Source organism: Manacus candei, unplaced genomic scaffold (genome assembly GCF_025592945.1).
Source record: "Manacus candei isolate 608988 ecotype Guabito, Panama unplaced genomic scaffold, ASM2559294v1 h1tg000065l, whole genome shotgun sequence".
Lineage (NCBI taxonomy): Eukaryota > Metazoa > Chordata > Aves > Passeriformes > Pipridae > Manacus > Manacus candei.
In genome coordinates this window covers 3,947,886-3,968,511 of record NW_026138113.1, presented here as the reverse complement: position 1 = coordinate 3,968,511, position 20,626 = coordinate 3,947,886, and the positions used below count along the sequence as shown (strand labels likewise).

The window sequence follows — 20,626 nt, the reverse complement described above, 5'->3', positions numbered from 1 at the left end:
GGGCAAGCTTAGGTGAGACCAGCAGGTGAGACTAACAAAGCCACCTGCTGTCAGCAGCAGTACAGTGGACTCAGAAACACTCGGGGAGACAATTCTTCATATTACTTGGAGGTATTACTAGACACTGTCTGGGTAATGATTCTAGGTTTGCTTATCAGAAAGGAGCATATATTTAGAAGCCTCCTCACATTAAAAGTCACTTCCCTGTTCACCAAAGCTGCAGAGAAAGCAGACCAACAGCACAGCTCTTAGGCACAGAGAATTCTAGCAGTGTTACTGGTGGAGCCAGTGACTCATCCAAGAAGCCTCATCACTTACTCTCACACCATCACAGTGCTATGCACAGCTCTTACCACAGGCATCCTTAATTTTTAAATATTGCTTCTTTTTACTCCATGATTCCAGTATAACCTTGGACTTGAAGAGGTTCCATGTAGTGTTCCAGTTCCATCTGATCAGCCATCACTGATGTGTGCAGTGGCAGGGAACTGAACTAAGAGGTAACTTAAAGGCAAAGCAGGATCATGAATTCCACTCTCTAACCCCAGCCATGCCCATCATCCTTGCCCTCCCTTCCTTCCTCTCTATATATGGCTGCAGAAACATTTATTTAACTGTTTTTAAACTCTCAGAAGTCTTTTACCTGTCAACCTGGTCTTTCCTCCAGTAGTTTCAGTTGTCCCAGAAGAGTTCTTAATAGTCACCAATGGAATTTTTTCAGTTCTGGGTAATTGCAGCTGAAATACTACTGCAGGGAATGAATTTTTCCATTAATATGAAAGTCATTTTCATGCTACAAGGAAAAGACAAGATGCACAGCAGCTGTGCCAGCCAGATCCTTACTGGCTCACTCCACAGCATCTCACTGCCCATCACCCACCTTTCATACAGTGCAGGAGGTGGCCACCAATGACAGAACATCAATAACTGAAATTTCTCTTCAGCTCTTGAACACATGGATGTCACTCTGCCCATTTTCTACTGGCAACATTTCTTAAAAGGATAAATACTGAGTTTACTTTATAGGTAAAAACAATCCCATTAACTCTCAGGGCTGTAAGGAATATGCCTTCTATTCATGGGAATCTTCATCAAAATAATTGTAAAACCAAACATGTTTCAGGAAGTTTTTTATTTCACGGTAAAAACAAAAGTTTGTTCTTTAAAACAGATGCCTAATTCCAGATGTCATTAGCTCTTCAAATTAGATATAGTGCTATTTTTTCCATTTAAGAAAAAAAATAATGCTGTAAGGAAGATTTTTCTACTAAGATTTTTTCGTCAATGTTAAGTTTCACAGTTCGCTCTCGGAAGGACTGCTGAAAACAATTACTTAAATACAGTTTTTTCTTAAGTTGGACTTTTTCTGTGGTTGAATATAGCTCTCATATTACATAGTTCCAGTTCTGATGAGAAATTAGTCATCCTCTTTTTTCATAACACAGTTTCTAACTTCCCCAAGTACACCATGCACAGCACACCAAGCCAGCAGTCCTTTAAAACTGCATCAAAACCCAACTCCTTCCCCTTTGAAAGCTGCAGCTCTTCCTGCCACTTCTGCAAATGAGATTGAGTTGAAGTTACGCCCAAGCGAGTTACCAGCCTGACAAGGCAACATGTAAACAAAATCATTTCAAAATGCTGTTACAGCGAATTTTCTTTCATAGATAACTTACATCTACATTCTACTAGTTCTGTGAACAGAAGCACTTCAGAGCCAGCTCTATTTATAGGCATAATGCACTTTTCAAAATAGATTCATGAGACAAATGGTCGCTTCACCTTACAGGACATGAGACTGCTGAAAGGAGCCTTTTACACATGCATGGTCCCTATAAAACAATAAATAAATATCTCAAAACAAATGCTTGCTAAGCACCTGTGACTACAAATACACAACATACAAGAGCAGCTAAAGCTGTTTGAAAGTTTATTCAACTACAACACTGACTACAACAAGACACCACATAAGATACTTTCTTCTTCAGCAGAGCCCACTTGTGAACTAGACAACCTCAAACTAAGGTTTTCTAACATGCTGTTTTCTGTTGGAGACCTACTACACACATAGATTTGACCTACAAAATTGACAAAGGCTACAAGCACAATTTTTAATCCACAGTTGGACAATATTTAGATTTGTTTCTGTCTTGAAACATAGTCACTTCATCTTCTAAAGAAATTACACAGTAATTAGAAAGCAGCAGTGATGCATAGGACTGCTTAAACACTTGTCCAGGAGGGTCAGTACTAAACCCAGAAACATTAGTAAATGCTGCTCTGTTTGTAGAAGGGTAAGGCTTAACCAAACAGGTGCAGTACTCACTAATCACTGCCCTACTGTACGTGGGGAGGAGGGGAGAATCCATCTTTAGTTAATACACATAATTGGGCAAAAGATGTTAGCCTTACAAAATACTGTCGCCACCAACAGAAAACAGATAAAGAGATTGCAGGAAGTAGAAAAATGCCAATTTAGAAATCAGCAAAAACCACTAAGCTTAAAAACTTTACAGACTAAGCTAAACTAACTTACAGTAAGTCCATTTCCGTGATGATCATATGAATGCTCAACTCATACTTTTAAAGCATTGGGGCTCTGCTGAAACATTTCCATTATGAATATTTTTTTTCCTTACATCCTTTTGTTACCTTCAAAAAGTTTGTTTCATAAACTGCATTGCCTTTAAAAGGTATAGAAACCAGCCAGTGTCTGGTAGAAACAAAAATTAAAAAAAACCCAAACCACACCTCAAACACAGTTCTGTTAATACAGTATTTGCTACTGTTTCTAATACTATCTTAATAATTCTGTTCTTCAGTTTCCCAGCAATTCAGAACAGATTACTTTTTCTTCCCTAAGTACCCCAAGAACACAGTCAGCGTGCAGAATTACTGCCAGTGTCAGCAACACCAGGGGCTGTCAGAGCCTGTCTATCAGATAAACCGCAGGTGCCCCACACTCCTCACCATCCCGTGGATTTTTTGAAATTTAAAGTCAAAAATTTTAAGACTTATATGTGACTGAATAAAGTGTACATGCAGATACTAAACAAAGAGACACAGAAGGAGAACATGTAATATAATGTAAACATGCTGAACTAGATGAAAGATATTTCCAAACAGCTCTTGGTCATGAAAACGTTTGTGTAACACAAGGTACTTCTGCAGAGAAGGCATGGATGATAAAATGACCAGATACTGTGCAGCACGGGTCTTTCCCCAAAGGGGCTCAGCACAGTTGTCATATGATACATTTGAGTTTATTTGCATTCCTCTTCCCATTATTCAGCTGTCTTCTGTGAATCTGTTCAGCATTAGAAGCAGGATATGCAGTGCCCAGGGTATCACTGCACAAGCCTGGCCACACACAATACTGAAAAGCAGTGTCAAAAAACGACCCAATGGAATGTTTTAACATGGTAATGAGTTCCACAGTGCATCCACACGTGTTGTTACTGGAGCTGTTAAGGCTCCCACAGTGCAGGTAAGGAAAGAAGCTGACTGAAAATGTTTCATGGCAATTCCAGGTAAGTCCTCAAATTATTTCAGGAAAAGGTAGTCTTTTTTCAGACTGATTGTTGTGTGTCTTCTAGGAAGTTTTCAGAACTCTTCTGTATTAGAAAAAATTATCTTGAGATGTAGAAGATATAGGAACAGTACATACATGTTTTTAGAATAAAGTCCTTCACATAAGGAGGGAAATTCTAAGTCTTCACAGAAGGGAGGCAGTTCTAAGTCTATTTTGATTAACTTCATTGTAGCCTCAGTTCAGTCCCATACCTTGGAATTTGGCTGTCTCAGTGCAAACAAAGTAAGTCCTCAGTTCTCCCTTGCCTTTGACATTAATGAGTCCCCTACATTCACATGAGTATCCCAACTCCTGTAGTATTTTGCTTGTTTCTTCTGTGACCTTTGTGTGAAAAGAATTAGAAACTATTGTGAAATTGTTCTGATTATTCACATAAAACAAAAAAAATCCACAACCAATTAGAAATGATTCCTTAGACATCCCAAGGCTCATAGGTTTACCTGGATTTTCCCAAGTTCCCCCGTGCTCTCCATTCGGCTGGCAACATTGACAGTGTTGCCCCAGATATCGTACTGAGGTTTCCGGGCACCAATCACACCAGCAATCACAGGGCCGTGATTGATCCCTGCACAAACAAAAGCAGGTGTCATTACTGAGGTAGAAAGTGGTGTGACATACAGCTTCACTATTAGATGTAGCTTCAGGGTCAAAAAAAAATCCAACCCAAAATTTAACTCTGCGACACATTTCTGGCAATCAGCATCAGCACTGTCCTATAAATAGCTGTACTGAGGCTCCAGAGATGTGAAGTGACTCACTCCTTGTAAAATGGAAAGTCTGAGAAAGAGCTGGGGCACAATTCATGCCGAAGCAAAATTCTTCCTTTTCTACTTTTGTTATATAGAAATAAACATTTGTATAATGGCAATACTGTCTTTAGTCAACAGTCACTAACAGGGTACTTCACTCTTCATCCGTACCTTTCATTTCCTCCAAACTCATCCAGCTGCAGTCTTCCTACTGCTCCCTCCAGTGATGAGAAAAGCCCATCCGTGGAGGAGCTTGGCATATTTGAAAAGCTGAGCAGGCAGTACTACCTTTTGGCACCCAGCACCTGACCTACATGGTCCTATCTATGCCCCACTGTGCTGGGCTGCAGCGCTCACGATCCTCACGGACAGAACGTACCGACGCGCAGGCGGAAGTTGTTGAAGGAATGTCGGTTGATGCCATCCAGTTTACTCATCAAGGCAATCCCATATTCCACCATAATCCCAATGTGGGCATGCTGTCTCTCCCTATCCTGTGCAAGTCATAACACATGTTAATGATTGAATTACCACACAGAAGGCTGTCTCAGGCTACAATTCCAAAGCAGTACTAGTAGTGACCAGAGTATGTACTTATAAGGAGGAGACCATTCATCCTTCTAACTGCAGAATTGCACAGTGCAACAAACATTCAAAATGCCTTTTTAAAACTACAATAAATTAACTGGGATGGCTATGAGGCAACAAGCATGACATGATTAAATTTTATAACACATTACTATCTGTCCTTTAGGATTTCAGCTTTAATTTTACATGTTTTGGGTATATTGTTACATATGTTTTAATGTCGTATACAAATTTCCTATAGTGGAAGTGAGCCCAAGTACAGAATTTGGTTTTACTTCTTCTGGGTGACAAACAGTTTCAGACCTAACATGGGATTTGAGGATTCTCTTTTTGTGCCAGTTATCAGGGATCACAAAAAGCTTACTGTCCAGTTGGTGGCCTTTTCTTTGGCTCCCATTCTTTGCCTCCCCTATTATTAGAGCTACTCTGCTATGCATCTAGAGATGTTAAGTTACTGGAATCAAAGATTCAAGGTGTCAAAAGTATGCTGGGGTTACAAACTTAATACCTCCTTTGGAAAAAAAAATGGAACCAGAAGATAAATAGTGAGTTCTGCAGGAGACAATATAATGTCATCTTTTTCCACATTTCAGGAGGTCACTCTTGGTGATTTACTTTCTCTTTTGTATCACATTACATTTTTTTACTTTGAAACACAGCTATGTACCCACAGAATACTGAAGGCAGCTTTCAGAGACAACATACCTGGTTGTTCTCCTGGCCTGGTGTAACACTGAGACCAGCTGCTGCCATGTAAGTGCTTCCAATTGTTTTTATTTTTTCAACACCACTAAATTTAGGTTTTAGCAAGAGCTGTTTAAATGGAAAGAAAATAAAAAACTTGAGACTTTAATACCATATTTCAGTGTAGTATTTATCCAGAAATCTTATACTCTCTACAATAAACATTAAAACATCTCTAGAAATACTATCACTGACATGAAGGTTAGATACAGTACTGAAGATTGGTTTCACAGTTTTCCTTTACCTGCTCACAGGAGAAATAGAATCACTGAAGTACTGAAATAAAGTCCTTAAATTCCAGACTTTCAAACTATACTTCTAATGGATTAGATGTTGTATTTGAAAATCCCTGCCAGATAGGAACATATCCTTCAAGACTGCAGGGCTGAAGTCAGAATATTAGTTCAGTGTAAAAATGTTTTTTCCTCCTCTAATGCTGACAGATCTAGTGAAACATTTATTTTGCAGATATGTAATCTAGTGCATTTTGAGCTTAATTACCTCATCAAAGTCAGCAATGATTTCATTTAACAGCCGCAAGCATTCCAGGCCTTCTTTATTGACATCACATTCCGTGTAAAACACCTTAAAATCTGGTACTGATGCAAACATGACACAGACACAGTCATAGGATTGATGGTACCAGTCCTACAGGAAAACAATATATCCACACATTGTCAGCAGTCACGTCCCACCACAGGTATTCAAACCCATGACAATTGTTTCTAATCAGTAATCAAATTCCAGTGTCCCTATGAAGCCAATCACAGCACTTTACAGTGGGCATCTCCTATTTTTATCAGAAACATTAACAAAGTTGTATATGCCTAAGGAAAAGTTGATACCTTACAGATATCTTAAAGATTCTCATCTATTTGGACATTGCCAGCCTCCTGACACACAGGACTATTCACTCTGATGACACGCTGGCAGAATGAGATGTCTAAAAAAAAAAATCCTTATCAATGAACTTGTCACTGGGGTTGCTACCAAGGAGATACTGTCTGTTCCTCAACTCACTTCTCTAAAAACTAGGACATATCCTCTCTGATGAAATATAGTCTTTGGAAAGCAGTAAATCCTTTTTCAACATTTGCCAAACTTAAACGGTGTCCCGAAGCCAAACCACCACATCTGAAAGCAGACTTCAGGGACTGCCACGAACAGCCTGCAATTTTTTTTGAGGCTCTCTAGTTAGCAGGTTCATGGGTTTACAAAGGTCTTGGGGTACAAACAGGCTTCTGTGGGCTTGTTCACATCACATGTTATGTCCCAGAGGTCCAGTTTACTGTCCTTCACAGAGCAGAGACTCAACATACCTCGTTTCGTTTTTCACCAATGAAATACGCAGCAACATGTGCTGGAAGTACATTTTCCAGCAAAAGCCTGTTAACGTTCTCCATAGTTTCAAATTGTTCATGTTCTTTTTTAAACTTATTCTTCCACAGACAATCCAGTCGACAGTAATAGTCAATCTGCAAAGAGACCAAATATGATAAATTAAGTCCATAAAATATCTCACTGAAAAATATTAGCCAATTTTTTCAAAAAGCACGTATAAAGCATATATTTAAAAAAGCATATATAAAAAGAAATAGAGTTTCTTCGAGGCCTTTTGAGCCTATATAGTTGTGAAAGATGTGCTTTGAGAACAAAGGTCAGAAAAATATGAAGCAGCCAGTAAGACCGAATGCCACTTTTTACCATCAAGTGTATTTACCAAAATGACACATTAATACTCTGGTGATTATTGTTATCTTTAATTGCTGCTTTGATTTACAATGAAAATTGGCATATAAATACAAATAGATCTAAAATGGAAGAATCAGGAAGTTCTCACTTCTGTGATGCAAACACTATTGAAAGATATTGAAATGTTCCCATCCTTTCACATTAACAAATTCTGCATTACCTATAACTTATTCCAAGTAAGTACATTATCTACAACCAAGACCAGAATATTAAAATAAGATGAAAATATACACTAATTTAGAGCACAATTTCATGGAACAACACTTTTGCATTTTATTTAAATCAACTTGTTGCAAGTAAAAGAACTGAGCAATGGCGTTTTAAATACATACCTGTTTTGCAAGTAAAACAAGGGTTATGTAGAACAGAACCAGATATAAATTAGTCATTATTCTGGGCTCTTTGATGAAAAGCCTGAAAACAAGAAAGCAATACAAAGTTATCTGTATCCTTTTAATCTACATGATTAAGGGTAAGGGGAGGGGGTGTCTGTTCAGACATAAACCACAATGTCACTGTCCATTTGTGCCAGTGGCTGCCTGGGTACAGGTCCTCTCCTAACAAGGAGAAAGGATTATCAGTCAGCCCAGCACATGGGCTGCATTTCATATAAGGACACACTGGGTGCTGAAACCTTGTTAAGTAGCTGTTGAAGTGAGATGTTCAAGTAAACATGATTTTATCTTAATGGAGCTATCTTAATTTCCAACAGACTTGAGTTTCAGCTTCCACCCCACCTCACAAAAACACAGCCAACAAAACCTTAAAGGAGGAAAAGAAACTTTCTTATTTGTGGAAGGAAAGATAGTCATACCTGTATCTGAGACACCACTCATATTTTATAGTAAGATCAGTCTTAGCCATCTATTAATTTTTACAAATGCAAACTAAATTCTCATCATACAAATAATTAAGAGGCTAAATTAAGAGCTCACTCAGGCTTTTTTAAGGTGTGCTTACAGCTCACAGCCTCTGCAAAATAAACTTATTCCAATCTTCAGAGGAATCTGAGAAAGGCTTACAAATTAACAGTAAAACCTTTGCACATGATTTCTCTTAAGTATTTTCGGTTTCTTCAATTAGATTAGGTAGGTTGCTGTTACTTTTCAAAATACACACATTTAGTAAGGTAAGTACATGAAGTTCACTATTCTATTGACTTGCAAGGTCTCACAAGAACAGCTTGAGCATCAGACTTTTAGCAAGGCTTTTCTTCATAGCTTATCAGAAGATCAACCTCATTATGAGATTAATAAGAATCCCTAGTCTTTAAAGTAAGATAAGGATTCCAGGGATCTCAGAAGCCACATTACAGATTTTTTCAGAAAACACACACTTTGTTTAAAAAGAAAAGAAAAAAAAGGTGATATTGTCTAATATGATTTCCCTGTCATTAACTTTACAGAAAGGTTTGCAATGTTTGACTTACATGATTTTGATATTGCAATATTCCAGTAGGTGTACAAAAACCTAACACCTCCTTTAGTGAAACATTAAATAAGAAATTTCCCACTGCACCTGGTGCTGTTGCCATAGAAGCTCAAGTTTCTCTGCTGAGGGGTGTTAAAAAGGATGAGGTAGACAGTCACAGCAATGGACAGGAGGAGAACTTTGAGTTCGAAGCTCATTTGAAGAAATACCGAGCAAGCAATGAACCCCAATATACAGCAGTAAGCATAATACTGTAAAAGAAGAATTTAAAGAGCAGTTGCATTATTCAGACTTTATGCCTAAGACATGTTCAAACCACAGCAAATACTCTGAGTTCATGGTCACTGTAATTTAAACAGAAGAAATTAGGTCACTTGCTAAATACACTAAATACACTTCTTTTTAATGGCACTAAAAGGCTGAATTTAATACTTTTTTTTTAGGGTTTTTTTTTTATTTTTTCAGGGGCAAACAAAAGGATTTAAACAACAAACATCACACCAACATAAGCAAGCAATGCCAGATAAAAACTGAAGAGTGTTGAGAATTTATCTTCTGAAGTCTATTAATTTAAGCAATTACTTATTTAAGGTTCAAGACAGCGAATCAGCTCTGAACCAGGAACTCCAGCCTTCTAATCCTATTTTGAATGTGCTCTCCCACTGTAACCTTAAGCAGATACCTCATTCCCATCTCCCCTCCTTGTAAATGTGAAGACCGTGACCTGGTATCCAACCTTAGACACAGTTCCTTCATAAGAACTTTGATGCTAACAAGCATTACCAAGCTAGGGCCATTATCCAGTGGAATTACTGAGCACTTTCCCAGAGGAATCCCAGATCAGGTGTGGTGTCCCAGCTCAGGATGCAGCTGGCAGCTCTGAACATGTCGGGTGGTACAAAGCGCATGGTGCAGATGGGGTTGGTCCCCGCAGCCACAGGCACGGGTGTGAGCTGCTGAGCTGGCACACTTCAGTCTACAGACTGCTCCACAATTACCTCACCTTCTGCTCCTCGAGAATTCATTTCACTTTATGCACAAGGCACAGTTTTCCCACATATAACAGCACAGACCTGCCACAGAATTGTGAGATTCTTGGCTAAGCAGTTTCTGCTGAAGTGAATGAAGCCAGAACTGCTAATCAGGGCCCATATGAAACAAATTGTACCAACTCTGTCATCCTGAAGGCATTGAGTGTAACCTCCAAAAGGTGACAAACACTCACCTGGAAACCAAACCTCTGAAAAAGAAACCACTACGTAAAGAACACCGACACAGTTCCATCAGCCGCTTAAACTCTTTCACTCTGTCAAGACGTTTTGCTGGGACACTTGCAAGTACAGCTCTCATCTTTCAGACTCAAACACCACCATCCTGTTCTACTGCTTTCCCCTTAAATTCTTTTAAGGCTTTTAAGTCTGAAATTTACAAAACTGCCAAGCCAGATTTTATTCAGCACAGCAACAGCAGCTGAACAATATTGATTTTGTGAAGAACTTTTCTGCTGTCAGTTACCTAAAAGTTGCCTTTCATGCAGCAACAGAACTTGCTACTTGTAAGTAAATATACACGATATTAAAAAATATGGCTTTTAAAGTAACATGTAAACTACTTACAGTTTCCTCAATGCAGGAATGAGTTGTGTTTCCAAAAGGCTGATTTACAGACATGCAAAAACAAAAAATTACAGGATGAGCACAGTGTGCATTTTATATGCACTTGTCACAAGCACAATAAGAAGGGTCCTCACGCAATCTGCTGTACATCATATAAAAACATGTCCATCATCTAAGGGGTGGCCAGGTGACAGAGGAGCATCCCAACATTTGCATGATCTCAAAACAGAATGTTACTTTGGAATTAAAGAGATAAAAGGGGGAACCCTCAGAAATAATTCTTCAGTGTCACTAGCAAGTGCTGAATTTAGCCTTGCAGAAATGCTGGAGAACACCTTTCAAATGTGTTGAAAGACCAAAATAAGACAAGACTTCAGTTTTATACATGAGTACTCCAGACTTTTGAGAATCCCTAAAGGATTCTGTGGCACTGGAAAGCCATAGTTAATGACAGAAAATATCCTTCAAAACTACCTTTGTGGCATGAGTAAGTCTTTGTGTTCAACAACTTTAAAAAATAATCTATTTTTATAAAAAGATGAAAATACATTGAAATGTTGCCATCCATCTATATTATAGGAGTTGGAATTCAATTATCCTTGTGGGTCTCTTCCAACTCATATTCTATGATTCTATACCCACCAGCCAAGACTCATTTCATTTTAATCTTAGAAATTAAGACAGTACTCTACTCACATAGTTGGTAGCACACAGGTCATTTGATCCAGTAAAGTTTGCAGGTTTGTTCTTTTCAGTAGTCTTGATTTATGTGGGGGGAAAAAAAGGAAAGACATCAACAAAACCACTGTGCAAACTTGTTAGCAGGTAGTCACTGATTTTGAGGTTTTTCTCCATATTATAGAGAGTCCTGATCTGGTTGCCTTTTCAGGGCTACTGAAGAGATGTTGAAATACAGTGGTATCCCTTGTAGCTGTATTAAATATGTGCACACACAAGGTGCAGGAAGGCTAAAATTTACCAATTCAGGGTGAAGTTTTACATCATGGCTAGGTTAATCTAACAGCTATCTGGCACAAACATGGTTTTGTCTCACCCCCCAGTTTCACAGCTGCTGTTCCTGTTTTCTTTTAGGCTGTCTCTGGTGGTGTTCACATGACACCACTGTGAGTCAATTCAAGGACCCAAGCCAGCAGGAAAAACACCCTACAAAAGAAAATTAAGCATTTTCTGCAGTACTGCTTAAAAGAGAACCAACCTCTATTCTTCTCTCCCTTATTCACATTACTATCAGTGAGTGCAAACACCACAGTGAACTGCTTAAAGTGCCACCTGCCACAGCCAAACATTTAAAGACACATTAAAATAAAAAAGGAAGACCATCTTAGTGATGAGGGTTACAATCAAGAGTTATTATAAATGCCATCTTGAAAGCAAGAAAAGGTGATGTAAACTAGAACTCAAGTCTATCACATGTACTTCCAGTTCTAGCAGTTGAAAGGCTTTACACAACCTCATGCATTAAGTGTATCATGCCCTGTGCAAATCAAAAGCAGTAAAAAGCTGATACTTGATGAAAAGAACATAGGAAGTTACTCAAACTGTGGATGTTACAATAGGTCACAGAATAATGTGATTACTTACCAGATTAAAAATGGCTATAATCAGCAAGGCAGCTATAGTGATGACTGCTAAAGGAAGCCTAAGTAAAGGCATTGTTTCCACCTTTTCTGAGACAGCACAAAGATGGCGCAGGAAAGGCCACTGATCTGAGCAGCACTTCTGTAAACAACATTAATTTGTTTCAGTAACACGGATAACACTTTGATACGTGGGAAGAAATATTTCTAAATATTTTTTCTCTCCATGAGAATGTCAAAAATCTTCACTGGAATCCTGTTTTGAAGCTTTGAATCCAGTCATTCAGAGTCAATGTCTAACACATTTCCCCAACAGAAAACAGAGATAATGCTTCCTTACTTCAAAGAGAGTGGGGGCTAAAATTTTCTGGATTTGTGCTTTAAAAATACAGAATTATGATCTGATTGAAAGTTCTAGAGAAAAGTTAATAAATATGCAGTGACAATTTATGTTGTATTTTTTTAGTTATAGAGCTATAATGTTATATTTGGAACATCCATTTTCAGATGATCGAATCCAAAACAATCATAGACAGTCCCATTCTTGCCATCCTTATATTCTTCCATTGTTGCTAAAGAGAAAAACATCCAGTAAAGCAAATACTTTTAATGATTGCAAGCATTATTCAAGGATGTTATAGCAAAACACTCCCAGCATAAAATTTAAGTCTGATGCAACTGCAGTCTTGGAATTTTCTTTTTTTTCTCCATGTGTTTTTACAATGTAGAAACCATATGTGCATGTACATACACACACCTCTCTCTCTACTTAGACAGATATGCAAAAATCCATCCATATACATATAAAAAAACCACCATACATGCCTAAAATCCATACATCTATCTAACCATACTTTTAAATGAATCATAAATATTTATCCCCTGCAGTTTTATCTTTTTTTTCTTTCTCCTTTACACAGGTTGAACCTGGCTCTCTAAGAGACCATTTCTTTCTGTGGCAGTTTTCCTGGGAGACCTCCATCACCCCAGCAGGATGGTGGTGGCATGTTCTCAGCAGCACTTTGGAATTCCCTCCTACCCCTGGTCTAGCACAGCATAGATTTGAGAGTGTAAGGAACTCTCTAAAATCCCTTCTCTCTTGAACTGCAGAAGGACCATTTTACTTTGTACTGTTGAACTCTATGTCACTATGGGCTGTGTCTCTATATATTTTTAAACAGTAATGGTATATATTTAATAATGCAAAGAAAAAGTAACTACAAATGCAAAGTGTCCTAGTTGATGTAATGGTGAATTTGGAATTCTAACAGCTATTAAATTGTTGCCAATAAATTATTCACATGTTTGTAATTTTCATTACACTTTATAAATTATTATGAAAACTAATCTTGATTCAAACTGATTTTGATTTTAACACTGTTTCCAGTATAGAAAATATCAGTATTTACAAAAAACATTACCATCATTGACAAACACAAAAATAATTTAAAAAAAGTCCAACCCTACCTCCTGCCTCTTACCCATCTATTCTGGCACCCAAATAATTCCAAATTACAGTGCAAATTTTCAGACATGAAAATGTATCTCAGACAATGGAATCTTCTGGTAACCTGAGGTTCAAGACTCCTATAACTCCTGTTGAAATTAACACCTTAATTCATCATCCTAAAAGATAGACCAAGTAACTGAATTATATCCATCCTCTTTCAAAAACAGGAAACTTTCTAAAGACAAAACTTACCATACATTTCTCAGCAAAGCACAGAAATAAAATAAGCACAATGATGACTGCAACAATTCCAAAAGAAATTCCCAGTTTTGCAGTTCTAGAGGAAAAGAAAACATTAAACACAGGAGGTTTAAATATCATTCTTCTTCTAATAGCACTAGATGATCAAAACATTACACAGGTTATTGTTACACAATCACTACTTTAAGAGATTCTACCCCTGATGTCCCAAACCACTGCCCTGTGCATAAACCACAGGTAAACTGCACTGCAGCAGCCCTGAGAAACAAACATGCCTTAAATTTCAGGATTATCAAGAATCTGCTTTCTCAGAGGTGTGAGAAGCAGCTCAAAAGTTCCCTCCTTGTAGCCCTGAAGACAAAAGGAGCACTGAGCACAATTTAGCTACATCCCATTTTCCTACCGCTCGAAGTGCTTACAGCCAACTCTTCTTATAAAATAGTATTTCTCACTTAACTGACCAGATCCCTGTGTGTACTAAGCAAACTAAATATTAAAGAAATATTTCTGTTTTATTTTCATACTGATATCAAGGCTCTTATGCCAACAACATGAATGCACTCCTTTATCAAAGGGTAAATTAATCCTAAGAGGTTTATGTTTCTTATATATAAACTCTCAGGAACTCCAAAAAAAAAAAGTTCCATGCACACAAGTTTCACTTCAGTTACTGGTTAATTTTAACTATGAATAATTAAAATACCATCACTTACTTTGGCATGATAAGCATCTGTATCACAAATATGCAGAGGAACACAAAACTGGCACATGCGAAGTAACTCTTCAGTTTTAGAATAGGAATGGTGCGATACTGAAACACAGACCAGGATAAATGTTCAGGAGAATTCCAGGGTGGAATTATAGTTTCAATTCTAGTACATTTTTGTGATGACACACATATATAAGTTTATACTGTACTGTTAAAAATATACCTAGCACTGAAAGAGAACAAAAGAAAACTACCAGAAAAAAAAAAAAAAAGAAAGAAAAAAAGAAAAAAGAAAAGCATTTGAAAACCTGTCAAGAAAAACATCCCAGTCCAAAAGGATAATTTCCAGTTAGATGGAAATCCAACAAGTGTGTAAATCAGCACTTCACAGATACCCACAGTCCAAATCCTTATCAAAATAAGGACATACAGAGAAGTAAACCTTAAGTGTATATACACACCCACACCAGCAACAGCAGTACAGTACACCACAGCACAGTAAATTAAAGAGCAGTTATTCAAACAGAAAAAGCACACTGTACCTGACAAATACCAGCATTATATCTACAATGAAACAACCACAGAAAGTAAAGTATTTTCGTTATGGATGCAAAATCCTTTTTTTTTTTCTTCCCTAAATCTCATTATTTTTGTGAGTAGTAGTTTATATAGTAAAATTGCCAAGCTCCCACTAACACCCTTATGGCAAGAGTTTAACCACAGATTAGAGACAATCTCCATTAATCTACAGAATTCACATTCTCAAGGAAGAATGACCAGCTCAAACGACTCATGCAATCTGCTTTCCACCAGTCACCAAAGACCTCTTCGGATGTGCAGTCACCTCCAGAACCCACTTTTAGAATGAAAACAGTCTCCATCAAAGACCAAAAATGATTATTTTTGCTCTTACCAACCTCTTTTTCGAGACCAGGTTCTGCAAAAATCAGTGAAAATCCACAGAAGTCGTCAGATTTGCCACACCAGGGGCTGCACCCAGAGAGACACGTGTTACAAGGAGCACACAGCAGGCCAAGGACACAATGCAAAAACATCACTGTGGTCGAGACTCCAGAGTGCCCAGGGTGGGGGTGCCAGTCTCCTACACACATTTGACATTCTGCAAGGTTTTTCTGTTTCACAGCGGAACACATGAGCGGTTATGTTTTTATGGAGCTGACAGGCAGATCCAGGGCCCTCACACACAGCAGCACCTGCCAGTTACATGAAAAATGTAACTCCAAACCTTCCCTAAGGTTTACAAATAGGAAAGTATAATAGCAGATGTTAGAGATGGCTCACAGCCTGCAAAAACTTCCCTTAAATAATATCAGGCCTCTATGAGGAACAGCTGAGGTACAGTCTTGACAGAATTTAGATGAGAGAGGGTTTTCTTCTCAAATTCAGTGTTTTACATTTGATAGGAATTTAAATACTGCATTTTATATTAAAACAAAACAAAAACCCACCACCACTGCCAGTGTTTGTCTGCTTTTAAATGCAAATTTCCTGTCAAATGCACCACCTGCAGCTAACAGACCATTTGCCTTCAGTGAACCAGACACTAGAGCAACTTTGTTATTATGTCCAAAACTGTGTTTTGACTTTATACATAGTTTTTGTTCAGGACAACACCCCATTTCCTGACACTTCTTATTTTAATAAGGAGAACACAAACATTAACTTTCAATCCCATCCTACACTGCAGTTCAGCTCATTACTTTGGAACAGTCATAAGAAACAAAGCAATGATTTTGCTGTTTCTCAGTACTACATCACACTGAACAGCTTGAAAAACCACTGGTTTCTTGCTTTAATAAAGCAGTAATACTGACATATTCACATTAAAAATAAAAAGAAACTAAGTAAAAAACAAAGACCAAAAAAAAAATGGCAAGACAAAAATCCTGGTAATATTTCATTTTTGGTAAGTGTATTTTTTATATAGACTTAAATTGAAATGCAGGTTAATCTCAAAGAAAAGATTTAGAAAAAAATAAAATACTTCATACTTAGTTGAACTGAGGCCCTCAATGGTTGACATCATTTCATCATAAATATCTTCCTCTATCCTTCCCTTCTGAGATGAATTTCTGAGAACAAAACGAAGTCTCTGTCACAAAACCTATTCAGAAACAACTCATGGCTACAGAGCAAGCTTTCTCAGCACATCGGTGGGGTAAGCTTCCAGGGAAAAACTAAACAAGAATGCTCCAAAACTGACAAGCAAATACATCGATGGGCACTTTAGTAGGCATTTCTCCAGTTACTCAAAACGTGCATTTTTCAATACAATGTTTTGATAAACTGAGAGAATGATTCAGCTCCTTACTTAACTCAGTGCTACAGGTACAACTGTAAGCATTTATACATATAGTGCCAATTCTTTATTACACTATAATGGCATATATTAATAATACTAAACAAAATATTGAAAAATATATATATTTACTTGTAATATTTATATTTTCTGATAATATTATGTAAAACTGTTTATTCTGTGCTGTAATATTACAAACTAGTCTGGCATCTGTGAGTGACTAAAAGCTGAGGTAGCACTAAAAGCAGGTAAATATACAGTATATGAGTTGGTTTGGTCTGTTTTCCACTGCTCCTTAGGGCTCTCCCTTCCCAACTCCCTTCCATCCTGCTGCAGCCCATCGAGCAAAACGAAACCCCAGTGACTGAGGGGTCAGCAAGACAAGGAAGGAGGAAGCTCCTTTTACAGTCTGCTAACAATAACAACCATGAACTAAGAGAACTTTTAAAGGCCAAAGATTGAGCTTAACCTTTCTAACGCAGAAATACCACACACACAGTGATTAATCAACCAGAAGATCACATGCTTACAGCACACTGAACTGCAAGAGGAGCACAGGAGCACGTATTTAAAAAACAAAGAAGGTACTTGACAAACCTATCAGTTGTTCTCTGGCGCCCAGTGGAACACAAGGGTATTTCCTAAACAAAATTAAGAAAATAAGGTTTACTATGATTGTAGCATGCTAGAGATTGGCAAAGTCTGAGTATTAAGTTCCAACAGAAAGAGGTGATGCCCAGATACCTTCTCAGTTCTGTGTACACATTTAACACCGAGAGTAACAGTAGACATTGAGCCACAAAAATCATGTCTGAGTTTCACACCACAGGCAGGAGGAGCAGTTTGCAGCTGTAGGTTGACAATCGCTACTTGAGGCCTCACCTTTCTTTGCCTCCCTTGTGAACCTGAAGAGTCACTGCTCACACTCTCTCTGTGGTTCAGGTGGGCAAAGGGCCTGGCTGCTCCCCAGGACTCCAAATAACGTGTCATCCGAACAGATGCTCTCATCTTCAGCCCGTCGTTAACTCTTGTTTTAGGGAGGTGATTATTTGATATGCATTGTTTGGACTAACAGGAAAAACGAAAACACACTCGTTTAGAAAACAGAGTAGTTTAAGACTATACAATCTTGCTGTTTAGTAGGACTCTAAACACATCAGCAACATGTCAGCCAACCTCAATTCCTTTATCTCATTTAATTAATGTGAGCTAAACGAAATCACAGTGTACACAATGAATTTGCTTCAGCTGCCTTTACAAGCCTTCACTTGCAACACAGCAGCAGTTAAACTTCCAGGTTTATTCAGGATGATGCAAGGGATCTCAGGATCTTATGGACAGATAAAGTTTCCTTGCAGTCAGCACATCACCAGGGAAAAAGATTCCAGATTCCTGAGCAAGGGTGTATCAAAACAGTGGTTAGGAGAAGATCCCACAAATTACAGACTCCACATTAGATTATATCCCTATGTCATGGGTGCTGAGTCAGGCAGTGTAGACAGGGTATACAGCAATACCCTTGCAGGGCTACAAGGAAGCAAAAACTACAGAATAACCTGATACATCAGCGACCTGTTAGCCTCTAACATTTCACAAGCATCTTCAAGTTAGCAGAGACCCTTTTAACAGACTTACTCTCATTCTGAGAGTATGAGCTGTGTACATGAAGGGGGGGTGCAATGCTGGAAAAAGGAACAAAGATAAGATTCTTTCTAATTTAAAGATAGGAGTTATTTCTAATTTAAAATGGCTCTATACTGAAAGTTTGTCATTTGCATTCTTTTTTCATTTGAAATACTTTACTCATCAACCACAAGCTGATTCAAAATAGCAATGCTCTAGGAGTTTGCAGTTACCAGGCTCTAAAGGAGCAACCAACAGTTGCTACCTTTACACCCTGAAAAGAAGGTGATCTTTACTTTTAAGGTAGTGAGGAAGATATCAGAAGCCATTTTACAGGGAATATTTTATCTGAAATTGGCCACACAGTACAGGTATTACTTCGTTACTTCATCCCACCTTTGACCTGGACTTGTGAGACACACTCATCAGGCAAATATATAGCCAAATATGTGGTTTTATTCTAAGCTGACCACATAAGGGGTTTCAGCGTAACACTTATTACCTTCAAGCTAACAGGCATGTCATAAAACATCAGGACATGCTTTCAGATCTGAACTCCCAAATCCAAGCTACTCAGCTGACTTACACCACACTTTAATTCTGTTCCTGAACAAAAATATTGTATGCACCACAGAAACCTATGTACTTAAAATGTATGTACATATTTGAATAAATATATATGTTTAAAAACATACACATACCCTTGGATCAACTACTAAGTAAGTTTTGATATTCATGGATTCAAGGTAAGGATCCCTCAGGTGTCCATTCCCTTCTTCTACTTCATAAGCTTTGCCTAGGTGATTTAATGTTGCTTCAGTGATGTGCACACGGCTGAGAAGGGGAGAAAGAACAAGAGACCCAAACACTCACAGAAAGGTCACATTAAGCATTTCATTTACATTTCAATGGCCACTGCTGACATTTCTGCTTTTCAGCCATCTCCTGCTTTGGCAGCCCACTGCAAAATCCTGCCAGTACTTAAAATTGTATTTGCAATCCTTTAGTGCAGTTCTTCGTTGCCTATCTTTAATAGCAAACATGCTGAAAAACACTTCCTGTAATGAGATCCTATCAGTATAAAATTAAATTGAAATAAGCAGAGACATATAAGAAAGAAGAAGAAATGTGATCAAAGGAGATCTGACGACAGGCAAGCCAGACAGACTCACAGGCAGCTGGTTTCAGATGGTGAGAGCTGCAGGGAAAACTCACCAACAAAACACAAGCGAGGACTGTCTTGTGCTAGAAATGCACGGGAAGGGGAAAAGACAGTTTCAAAGTCTGTGGGGAAAAAAGGGTGGAAAATGTTTTTTGTTAACTAGGAGGATAATTCTGAAAGTCTGTGTTTTCTGACTGAAACAATCTGAGGACAGCATGACACAGCAACACCACCAACACACTTCTAAGGGGAGCAGCTAGTATTGTTCTGTACCCATTCACACTTTCCCTTAAATATCATTTCCTTCAGTACCCCAAATTACATCTTTTCATATAGATTATGAGTAAAGTCTTTCCACATAATTTCTCAACAGGAGACTTGCGTGTGTTCATAAAATACAATTCCTTATGTTCTGCTTTCCCATTGTTCATCTTCTCATGCTTTTCTCATTTTTCTTTGGCACAGAGGGGTTAAACTCTGCTGTCAGTCCTACAATCCACTAGCTCAGGGCTGGGAATAGAACATTTCCATAATGGAAGCTGACAGTGTGCAGCATTCCTGCCTAACTACAGAGAGTAAGGGAATCACCCTCCCATCCACCTTTATTTCTTAATACTGTATGTAGGTTTGCACAATTATTTATCCAAGACCTGAAGATTACTGGCTGTGACTTCCAACAAGGAAGAAAAAAAAATTCTTCAATACTCTTCAAGCCAAAAGGTAAGAGTTTTGGAATACAGATGATGGATGCTTTTATTTGTATATTGATAATTTTTTCTCAAAAAAAAAAAAAAAGAAGGTTAATTGTTACCTTGACTTCACAGTTTTGCAGACAAGGTGAACATTCAAATCTGAAATTTTACAGTTTACTCTAAAGCATAATTTTCTTCCACAGAGACTGGGGCATTCTGGGTGATTGACTGAGCCTTAAAACACAACCATGCACTGCAGCAAGTTTTCCGTGCTTTTCCACTCATCTCAAAAGGCATTGCATTTGCTCACTCCCCACCTTCTCCATTTTACCAAGCTTC

General features: G+C 38.1%; 1 protein-coding gene across 3 annotated transcripts in view; it reads right to left on the bottom strand.

The window, feature by feature from the left end:
* Nucleotides 1-20: 20 nt before the first annotated feature.
* ADCY7 (adenylate cyclase 7) overlaps nucleotides 21-20,626 on the bottom strand; it is a 60,746-nt gene continuing 40,140 nt past the window's right edge. For all 3 annotated transcript variants that reach the window (XM_051805578.1, XM_051805579.1, XM_051805580.1), the window contains 18 exons: nucleotides 19,135-19,267; nucleotides 17,693-17,878; nucleotides 17,408-17,451; nucleotides 16,503-16,583; nucleotides 15,408-15,480; nucleotides 14,495-14,592; nucleotides 13,773-13,857; nucleotides 12,075-12,212; nucleotides 11,169-11,231; nucleotides 10,473-10,511; nucleotides 8,944-9,107; nucleotides 7,758-7,839; nucleotides 6,993-7,148; nucleotides 6,175-6,321; nucleotides 5,635-5,742; nucleotides 4,721-4,835; nucleotides 4,033-4,157; nucleotides 21-3,913 (listed from right to left, as the gene is read on the bottom strand). In XM_051805578.1, the coding sequence (XP_051661538.1) occupies nucleotides 3,767-3,913; nucleotides 4,033-4,157; nucleotides 4,721-4,835; nucleotides 5,635-5,742; nucleotides 6,175-6,321; nucleotides 6,993-7,148; nucleotides 7,758-7,839; nucleotides 8,944-9,107; nucleotides 10,473-10,511; nucleotides 11,169-11,231; nucleotides 12,075-12,212; nucleotides 13,773-13,857; nucleotides 14,495-14,592; nucleotides 15,408-15,480; nucleotides 16,503-16,583; nucleotides 17,408-17,451; nucleotides 17,693-17,878; nucleotides 19,135-19,267 (1,984 nt within the window). In that variant the 3' untranslated portion in view covers nucleotides 21-3,766. The remainder of the gene's footprint in view (nucleotides 3,914-4,032; nucleotides 4,158-4,720; nucleotides 4,836-5,634; nucleotides 5,743-6,174; nucleotides 6,322-6,992; nucleotides 7,149-7,757; nucleotides 7,840-8,943; nucleotides 9,108-10,472; nucleotides 10,512-11,168; nucleotides 11,232-12,074; nucleotides 12,213-13,772; nucleotides 13,858-14,494; nucleotides 14,593-15,407; nucleotides 15,481-16,502; nucleotides 16,584-17,407; nucleotides 17,452-17,692; nucleotides 17,879-19,134; nucleotides 19,268-20,626) is intronic.